General features: G+C 45.6%; 1 protein-coding gene across 3 annotated transcripts in view; it reads left to right on the top strand.

Moving 5' to 3' along the window:
- The first annotated feature begins 7,911 nt into the window (after positions 1–7,911).
- Positions 7,912–10,835, top strand: part of ANKRD55 (ankyrin repeat domain 55) — a 47,411-nt gene continuing 44,487 nt past the window's right edge. For all 3 annotated transcript variants that reach the window (XM_036403831.1, XM_054517992.1, XM_036403832.1), the window contains exon 1: positions 7,912–8,242. In XM_036403831.1, coding sequence (XP_036259724.1) covers positions 8,203–8,242 — 40 coding nt within the window. In that variant the 5' untranslated portion in view covers positions 7,912–8,202. The remainder of the gene's footprint in view (positions 8,243–10,835) is intronic.

Raw genomic sequence — 10,835 nt, 5'->3', positions numbered from 1 at the left:
AGCTTAGGACTTAGAGACTGCCAAAGTCACTCCAGTTACTTTAGCAAAGAAAGAAGCTATATAACAGACGAAAGTGCTATAACTTAAAATAATTCAAGAACAGAAACATGCTCAAGGAACTTCCAAATGCTCTGTCTTCAATCTGCCACACAGAAAATCACAAAACCACTTTTAGAATTTTGAGTGTTTTTCTCAAGGCTGTTCAGGTTGCTTAGTTAAGTGCCCAGAAGGGCTGAAGGGATGGGTCTGCAGGTTGTTAATTTTAAAGACTGAGGTTAGTGAAAAGTCAGCCATCACCACCTCTGAGCGCTTCCCACTACATTTGCCTTCCTGCTGCAGGGAGGCTGGCAGGGTGAGACCTGGCTGCACCTGGCAGCTGCTCCCAGCAGTGAGGGCAGAGCACGGTGCAGAGACCCTGGACAGGATGGGGACATCCTCTCATCCCTGTATCCCAACCACCAGCCAGCAGGAAGCACTGCCAGCAGTCACAGGAGTGAGAGAGAGCCCAAATCAAAAGGCACACAGTCTGATAGGAAGAACAGAGTTAATAATGGCATGGGCAGTACTTGTTTTCCTGTATATTCTCTCTTGCTGCCCTGAGCTTGCTGTAGTCATCTTGTCTAGGTAAAGAGCTTGGGCAGGCATACAAACACAGGTGATTCCATAGCTCCTTCATACAAAAATAACATTTCAGCACAACCCCAGGCTGACACTCAGGATGAGGGTAGGCCCAGAGGCATGGAAATTTGCAGGGAGTTGGTGGGAGCTTGCTGGGAGCCCTGGTCAGCTGAGGAGCCATGCTGGCCTCAAGGTGCTGCACAGAAATGCAGCTGCTGCAGGCACAGACCCCCCTGACACCAGACAGCTGCTGTGGCCACCATGTACCCCAGCCAGGCTGGACATGCAATGTCCTTGCCACTGCTGACAGCTTCTGCCATGAAAGCTGTCTTGTCAACCAGCTGAGACAAAGCAACATAATTTTCCCACAAGGTATGTCTCCAAAGAAGCTGTGCATGTTTCCTTAGCCTGCATAACCAGACTGAAAAACATCTCCCTCTTTCTGAAAAACAACTGAAGTGGAGCAATTTTGCCAGGAAAGCCTGTACTTGTCCAACCACTTGTGCCACAGAAAGCCTGGCATGCATCACAGCATTGTGCTGCCCCCAGGCCATGCGGGACAGCGTCCTGCATGGGGGCTGCATCCCTTTCAGCGGCAGCACCTCCTCTTGTCCACTCTCATGCTCCTGTTCCTGCATCACATCTATGTGTGCCATCCATTCATTACTTCTAACCAATGTATATCGAGGTTTTTGTTACATTTGTAGCAAAAAAAGTTCCTCTTTGCAATTATTTTTTCCATGCATATATGTTGTATATATGGACAGACACACCAAGCTGAGAAATGTGAGATTGAATCAAGCCTAGATTACAATGCTAGGCTTGAGCTAAAAAATCTGTCTTATCTTTGTGTCAGAGCACAAATCAAGGGAATTTGTGCCTGTCCATCATATGTAGAATAAACACACACAAAGTATTCAAGTAGTCCCAAAGAGCTTTCAGTTTCTTTTGCCAGGCCATGCTTTGACCCACTTAGATGGTTGTGCAATCTCTGCAAAGGTCCCCTATAGTTCAAAATTATTTTCTATAAAAGCCACTTGTCAGCACCAAAATATATTTTCTAAATTTCTGTTACACACTCATTCTAGATAGCACAGTGAGAAATGAGCACACTTTACAACAGCCCTCCTTCAAACACCCACTGAAGTATTTAAAAGTACATCAGTTCTGTATACAAACCTTTTTCTATTAATAACCAATGAAAATTATTACAGTATTATTATTTCCAGTAAACTGGAACAGCAAAGCCTGTGCAAGCAGACTGCAGCAAAAGAGAGCAGTCTCCCAATTTAGTATTTAACAGTTTTAGTAAGGCCACTTTGCTCCCACAGCCAGGATATCAAGTGACTGAGCATTGACCCATCATGGCTATTTGGAAGCCCTTTGCTAGTCCCAGAACTGCTAGCCAGGTGTGTGACCCTGCTATGGTCTTCCAAGTGACCTCTATATTGTAGTTGACCTTGGCCACTTTTCCTAACCTTTGTATGTTCTTCTCTAGATAGACTGGAAAATCTTGGGAGCTCAAGAGTTTCAGGCTGGGTTTCAGTCCTGTATGACACCATGGGAGCACAAGGCCTGCTTGGCCTTCTCAGTGCCACCATAATTTCACCATAACTCCAGAAGTAATTGTGCAGGTGAAGGGGGTGTTCATAAAGAGGTCTTGTAAGTCTGAGAACTATCACAGCTGCATCAAAGCAATAATTAATTCTGCTGCAATCTAGAGTCGGGATGAGTTGCAAATCTGATGCCCCTTGGGATGTGGTCATAGTGTGAGTCTTCTAAAGGATCAGGTTGTTTAGCCCAGTGTTTTTGGACTTCTCCTGAACCTGCCTTTGCCTGCTGAGCTGCTTAACTTCAACTTCTGAAGGTGAGTGCACTACATATAGTGAGATACCACTTAAATGTTTGCATTTTTGTTTGAGTTTCATTGGGACATGTTTAAATTGCCACTTCTGGGGAAGTACAACAATGCCAAACCACAGACTTGCATGTTCCATTACTGCTAATGCACTTGTCACCTTACAAACCTGAAGTAAAGCTCATAATCCTGGGTAAGATATTGACAGGAGTCCCAGGTATGCCGGGAATGCAGGACTAAATCCTTTGTGTCATAATTTACAGTTTGCATGTTGCAGACACCTTTTTTTCTGTTTGTTTCTCATATCTGGGGCTATGGCATGCTTTGGCAGTGAAATGTAAAATATAGCAAATCAAATGGACATGTACCTTTAACTATCCCAAACACAAGGAAGTAAAAACACGTTAAGCTTTTCTAGTATTTTACTAGTGCAAATCTACTATCACAAATGTTTTCAGCAAGGCTCTCAAAGCTTACCATTCATAGATGATTAGTCAAGCTCTATACTGTTCTTTGATATCTGGAATGGGACTTCATTAATTTGCAGGCATTCTTAATGCACTGCATAAGGTCAGAGATTACTGGTTTCCCACAAATGAACTTTTCTTCCTCCATTTAGAAGGATTTAATGGAAAGTAATATAAATGTTTCTACTTAAGAACTGCTCCTGCTTGTTCACGGAGCCAAGCGCTGATCCCAGACCACCACCTTCTGGAACGCTGCAGAATCACAGGACCGTCTTGGAGACTCCTCTCTGCAGGAGTCTGAAAAGGACTGGAGACCAGGGGAGTGGTGAGAGGAAACGTCATTCACTGCACACTTGTCCTGCAGATTGCCAGACAGCTGCTAGTGAGTGCCATTCAAACACTCGTTACCTGGCTAGGAGAACCTTTGATCTAACCTGGAACAGACACTTTTTTTCCCCCCTTTATGTTATCTTGTAGAATAAACAATAACAGAATTTCTTAAAGATAAATATAAAAGTGAAGATTTTGCACAGAAATTTCTCTTTACCAGTGTAACACCATGAAAGTGTCATGCCCCATCTCCAGCTCCCTGGTGCCACAGACAGGACAGACAGAGACCCGTGTACCCAGGACAGACACACCAGACACACCGTGACTTCCCTGACTCAGCAGGTCTCCACACCCACGCCCTCTGCTCCTCCATAGGCATATCAGGCTCAAGCACTCTGCCAGGCTCATCAAACCAGCCTTACACCATGCCAGAGGCCCTGAATGCAGCTTTACACCTGGAATATCATGAGGAAGTTTTTGGAGGGTAACAAGAGAAAGCTAGAAGATGGTTAGGGTAATAAGCTCAGTGAGACACTCCCCACTCATTCTGAAATGGGCACAACAATCAGTCTTAGAAAAAAGATTTAATTTGGTTTACTTAATTGTAATCAGATTATCCTTTGGTTAAACAATACCTATAAACCAGTAACTGTTTAAGAGTCCATAGAGAGGACTTTCAGGAGTATTGGCTCGTTAATGAATTTGTTTCACAGGGTGCTGCTGATATCCCAATAAGTCACACCATAAGAGATCCCCTGATCCCATCAAAGTCAAGGGCAAAAAGTCACATTGACTGAGCAGAGGACGTACTTGGCCTCCAAAAACAGGGAGCAAAGTAGAGTAGGTCCTCACTCTGTGAGCACCTCTAAGATACAGGTGTGACTTTATTCTCCTTTCTCTAGTTATTATCTGCTAATATTTCAAGGGAGGTTTTGTTCACTTAGAGCATCCTAGATCAGTTCCCACCAGCGAGCACAGCTCACTCCCTCTGCCTGTTGAGTGGTCTGACTTCTCCACACATCTGAGCTTGGTGCTAATCTTCCAGACAGAAGCAGATGGGGCTCAAAATCGTATGAGGAGTTAGTATTGTACTTTAAATAGTACACAGCGTTGTATTTTAAAAGCTTAACAACCAAATTATTACTAGTGGATTTCAAATAGAAACTGGAAATGAAGATTGATGGTATCCCTCTGTCAATTTTGGCTTCCATTCCCTGGATTCCATGTTTACCAAGCAATACTGAGGGTGTGAACATTCAGGCTTGTGACACACCCATGAAGAAAGCAGGGAAGCACAATGTACTGCCGGAGCTGCTTCCTCTGCAGTGCTGGCTGCTGGCAGAGCGCCTTACAGACGGGGGCACTGCTGCTCCAGGCGCTTTGCAAGGCGAGAGGCTCATCCTTCCTCCAAAGCATTGGCTGTGTCATTTCGTCAAATGGATGCAAAACCCTTGCTCACTTGCCAGTGTCCTCCGCAGGGGCAAGAGAAGAGAAGATCTCCAAGCTGAGTCTCTCTCATGAAGGCAATGTGGCACAGAGCAGGAGCTGGCAGCTGTAAGCACCCATTAGCTCTCAGCCTCTGCACTGTCAGTTTTCAGCCCTGCTCTGCACCCCAGTAAATAACATTTACACAGCACTTTAATATATGTTTTGACCACTGTGGTTTCACCACAGCTTTTGCATTCAGCTAATGAACAACAATTAGAAGGAGGAGAATCTGTTAATTCTACCCTACATACAGCAAAGTGCTAATGCAAATGTGGGCAAACAAACATGCAAAAAGAATGCCTGTGTTTCTGATACTCCCTCTTCATCAGTTTTCTGGACCACTAAAAACTTTCCAAAAAACCAAACTACTTCTGACAGAATAAAAAGTCAGAAATACTTTGCTTAAATTAAAGAATAGTGTAAATTAACAATATCAAAAGTACAATCTTTATCTGCTGCCTATGCTAGCCTCTAAGTCCTTTGTGACTTTGTTATCCCTAGCCAGAGCTGCTTTCATAGGCACTGCACGCAGGAGGCCATAAGGAATTTTGACACTTATTTCTTCTAAAGAAGAAATACGGAAAGTCAGTGACTCAAGCCTCCCAAACCTCAGCTTTTTTGGCAGCATCTAAGCTGTGATATATCTACCATAGTTGAGGAACAGAACTGTGTTCACCTGGTGGTCAGATCTACATGGGGAAAGGTGTTTTGCTATAGCACTGGCCTCACTTCCCTTCTGATGGATGTAGAGGGGAGAAGATGCCAGCTCTCAAACACACAAGACACCATGGTTTTCAGTGCATGACACCATGGCAGCTGTGGACACCAGTCTCAGAGGAGACGCCAGGCTTTCATGTAGCTGTGAAGGCAAGCTAAGCCCCAGGCAAATGTGCACAGTGCTATAGGGAATATTGTGCCACACATGGGACACAGAAGGAATTAGCTGAAAGTGTCTCTCCCCCAGATTCCCTGGCTGCATACCTGAGTGTGCCTCATTCCCAGGCTAATGTACCGCAAGAGTGAGACTGAACCAGTAATCCCCAAAGCTACAGCCTTCATCTCAGGAGCAGAATGAAGGGGCAGGGACTCAGTAACAGCAAATGGGCAGGTAAAACTATGAATGTGTCATTGACTGAACTGGGTAGAGGAGGGCGGGGGATCCAGCAGCAGTGCCCAGGGTCAGAAATCCTGTGTACACAGAGGCCAAAGGGCCTCTTCTCACGTGCAGAAAGCAAAGGTCACTTTTGTGGTCTTTCAATATCACTAGGGGTGACAATTTGCAGGTCAAAATTCCTGACCAGAGAAATGTCTCTGTGCCTCCTCAATGAAGTCAGCAGCTGTGGCAGCTGATTGAACAGAGTCAATGTATTAGACTAGCCTAGACTGGACTTCACCTGCTGGTGCCACCCCTGGAGCCACCTTCCCACCAAGGAGATGCCAGTTAGGAGCTGACCATTTGCCCATGCAAATGGCAATATCCTGCTCCCAGATTGCATAGACAGCACTTGCCATACAGTGGGTCCCTCCTCAGTATAACAAGGTTGGCCTGAGACAAGGCAAACCACAGAACAATCAGCAGTAGAGAAAATAGAAACAGCCTGTCTCTGGATTCTCTGTCTTACCACATGCCTCTTCACATTTATCAGATCAGCAGATCACACTGCCACATTCTGGAGAGTTTCAACTCTGGTGTTTAATTTCAAGCTGTTGAGTTTGTGTTGCTTCCTGGAACATGCAATCCTTTCCCAAACACATAGTTTGAATTTATGTTCAGAAGGAGGTGCTCAGGATGAGCTCCAGACACAACTCATGTTGTATCCACATGTAGGATATGTCTCTAGGATATGCTGTAATAATAGGAATTGGTCAAAACCCTAATCAATGCTTGTAATCTAGTGTTCAAGGTAAATTTATTGCTCCTTCTTTCACAGAAATAATGTAGCACAAAGCAAAGCTCATGAGGGTCCCCTCCCCTTAAAGTACAAGGTCTGAGTTCTCAACTTAGGAAGACAGAGGCTTGATCAAAAACAAAGTGCGAAGACAGTTTGGCAGATACTGGGTTTGAAGTCATGGACCCTGGGTCTGACATCCCCTGTTACCACAGTTTAATCTAAGCCAGCCCCATGCAGCCCACAGTGGGATGCAGGAGAGAATTGAAGGAGTAAAAGTGAATTGACTCATGGGTTGAGTTAGAGACAGTTTAATAAAGAAAGCAAAAGCTACATTCACAAGCAAAGCAAATCAAGGGATTTATTCATCCCTTTCCATTGGCAAACAGGTGTGTTCAGCCATCCCCAGAACAAGAGGGCTCTAACAGACACAACTGTGACTTGGGAAAACAAATGCCATCATTCTGAATGTCCCCTCCTTTCTCCTTCCTCCTTTCTCCTGCACCTTTATACACTGAGCATGCCACCATATGGAATGGGATAGTCATTTGTGTCACTGGTGGGCAGCTGCCCTGGCTGTGTCCCCTCCCGACTCCCTGTGACCCCTCCCAGGTTCCTCGCTGGTGGAACATAGTGAGGAGCAGAAAAGGCCTTGACGCTGGGTGAGCACTGCTGAAGGAAAGGTAAAACATCGCTGTGTTACCAACACCGTTCCCAGCAAATCCGCACCTCAGCCCCATACCACTGCTCTGAAGAAAGTGAATTCTACCCCAACCCAAACCAGCACAGCTGTGCGCCGTGGATCTGCTGCACTGTGCTAACACACAGCGTCGTAGCTAACGCCCTCTGCTTCAGCCACAGCAGTTTGCCGTCAGTTGTTGTCCCTTCACTGTCCCTTAACTGACTGTAACTCAGTGGTACCAAACTGAGGGAGGACGGCCCTGCGAGCTGTGCTCTCCGCGCGGGTGCTCACTCAGGGGGTGCCTGAAGGCACCATGGGCCTGCCCGCGCTCAGGCACAGGAGGGGCGGGCAGCGCGCCTCAGGGCCCCGGTGAGCCCCGGCGGGCCCCGGTGAGCCCCGGCGGGCCCCGGTGAGCCCCGGCGGGCCCCGGTGAGCCCCGGCGGGCCCCGGTGAGTCCCGGGGAGCCGCGACCCCCGCCGGGGACGGGCGAGCGGCGGGCCCGGGCTAGGTCTGCACATGCTCCGTGTGCCAGCCCGGGCCGCTCGCACTGCCCTCGCTGGGCTGCGAGAGCTGCGGCACCGCCGAGCTGCTCGCCGGCTCTTGCACTCGCTGAAGACATGGCATTTTTCAGGATCTCAGATGGGCTTCCAGGAGCATCTTTTTAAGACAGTCCATAACAGAATATAATGTTTCCATCAGGCTCTTGTCTTGGCAACAACCTGCAGCCGTAAAGCGTGTTTAATTCTCTGAGAGGAAGACTGGTGACAGCTATCGTTTCACTGTGTACTGTGAGATTCTATGAGATTCTACCCTGAGAGCCCTGGAGGTTGCATTTGTCTGGTCTGGTTGTAAATAATGAGATAGATCACAATGGATTTCAGTTCCTCATCCGTGTTTGACCAGCACAAAGGTAAGTCACGTGCTACTAATTTCAAAATCCTCTGGTCCTCCAATGCGTCCCATGCAAATGTACTAATATTACTTGACAGAATAAATAACATTAATTTTTGGGAAATATTAGGTTTATTTTGGTTTCACGTAAAGGAATTTCTTCCATCAGTTTTAGACTGGATTGATATTTCAGTCTATTGCTACCGTGATTTCAAAAAATTTTCAGCAGAATAGCAACAGCGTCTGGCTACTCTTATGGTTAGCACTGAGAGATGTATATATGTTTATCTTTATATTGTATTGGTCTTTTATGGTTATAGATATTAAAAACAGTTGCAGTACTAGCAAACAGAGCAGTTTTAAATGGAGTAAAAAATTTAAGAACAGCTTCTTTTTGTAAGTCTACACTAAAAGGACTAGAAGCTGACAAGTGAAACACTTTGCATTAGGAAATTTGTCTGTATAGGTGAGTATTGCCATAACTGCAAATTTAAGATATCACTAAAACTCCCAATGTAAAGATTTTCTACATTGTAGGGTTGCTATGGAAATACAAATGTCTCTTTCTTGTCTACTTTGAAGTTAAAATGTTACATTTCATGTCTTTATTTGTCAATACAAGCTTTTATGTCCTACGGCTTAATCCACTACAAGTGTAGCAACATTCCTTTTATGTTCCCAAAGCCAGACACTGTCATTGCTTGATTATGCGTGTTGCAACAAATTTCTCTTCTAAGTTGGGTTACCAAACAATATGTGTGCAGTGGCCACAGTTTAAAGTGCAGACCTGCAAAATATCCGAGCTGAGGTGGCCACACAGTCCCCACAACAAAGGGGCTGACAGTGAAACAAAAATGAAAGCAGGAGGAAGACAAGGCACTGACTTTTGGGAAGCTGAGTGCTACAGGTTGTACTTCTGTGCTTGCCTATACTTCTTCAGTGAACCCAAAGTGAATACAGCCCATAAAGTGGTGGGTTTATGGCTGCCCTTCAGCCACAGTAGCACTCAAAGCCTGAGCAGTCTTGGGAGGACTGGTCTACATCAGCCCAGCTGGGGACCCTGTATAATGGGGGATGAGTGGGAAGTAAAACTGAGTGACAAGAGAGAAAAATCTATTACCAAAAAGTATAAAGGAGAAAGGGAAGTGCAGTGGTAAAAGGGTGATCTGTACTACAGGAAAAGAGACAGGTATTCCTAATCATGTGTGGATGACCTAAAGAGCATTTTTCCCAACAGGACAGAGGTGTGGGGCTGACTGAGCTTCTGCAGCTCCAAACAGCCATTCCAGCCTCTGCTTCTGGAGCACTATGAGTGTCCTCTGTGCCACATGCCAGTCCAGCAGGGCTCAGAGTGGGGAGGCAGAGGTAAAATCCTGCATGCTCAGTGCCATCGGGATGGCTGCCAGGGAGCCAGTGGAAATGGTACCAGGAATGAGGCTGGGATATCACCAAGGCTGGAGAAGGCAAAGCCAAATCTCCAGATGGTTTAGGGGGCAGAAGGCAGTGCAGGAGACCTCGGACCCAAACTAGTTTATTCAGGTAGAAGGGATAGTGTTGGGAGACAACATCTACCTATACCTCCCCTTGCTCCTAATCTGCCCCCCCTTCTGCTGCCAGGCCACTCTGCACACTGATCCCATCCTAATTTCTGTCCAGCATCACCTGCAGCCTGTGTCATTCTCCACCTCCATCAGCTCCCCTGCCAGAAGGTCCCTTCACTATCCATTCATTACCTCTGCTGTGCCGTGCTGCAGGAATGCTTGCTCATTAGGTGCTTAGTGATTTACTGCGTGCCTTCCCGGGTAGCTGTGTGGGAGGTGGATGGGAAGCAGGAGCACAAAACATGCAGTAATGGGATACTGAGCTCATTGGTTACTATGCAAAGTATACTCTGTTTAAAACTTACTGTGTAGAGTGGATTGTGTCTAAATACCATCTTATTGTGTTGGTACATTATTGATTTAAGCAGGTATCATTTTTTTTAGCAAAGAGAAGGGAAATGTCTTTCATTGCAGCAATTTATAACAATGGAAGAATACAATCTATCTTTCAAACACACTAAATTTCTCTCTCTTGGTCCAAAAAAAAAATCAACTCTCCACACAAACCCTTTTTTCTCCATCCCACACATCAGAAGATTCTCCCAACTATAAATAAAAATAAATCCCCAGCATTCCAAGTCAGAAAATGATACTGTCTCTTTGCAATTCTTTTGCTCAATAATATCTCATAACACTTACAATAGTAACAGGAATGTGGGACTTACAGAAGGCAAACAGCACCAGAAACCCCTTCCCTCCTAATATTGCTTGGTGCCATTTAAATAAATGTCTGCTGTTCCTGATTTCAAATATTTACCAAATAAACAGAGAAGCCAGACAAAGGCCAGTACTGGTGCATGCACTGCCAGGCACCCACAGGGATTATTACTTTGTTGAGTGTTCAATAAAAATGCAGTAGTAGAGAGTAAGTTACACTTTTCAAAAACTGCCCCTCCCAATGCCCCTGGATGCTGATGTGCTGAAAACCAATAAACTACACAGTATTGTGTCCTGACAGCCAGGTGTAGGAAGTCATATATGGCCTTTGGCTAGTGGTGGAGACAAAAGGGA

The sequence above is a fragment of the Molothrus ater genome, chromosome Z (assembly GCF_012460135.2).
Source record: "Molothrus ater isolate BHLD 08-10-18 breed brown headed cowbird chromosome Z, BPBGC_Mater_1.1, whole genome shotgun sequence".
NCBI lineage: Eukaryota > Metazoa > Chordata > Aves > Passeriformes > Icteridae > Molothrus > Molothrus ater.
This window is presented reverse-complemented; position numbering and strand designations above follow the sequence as displayed.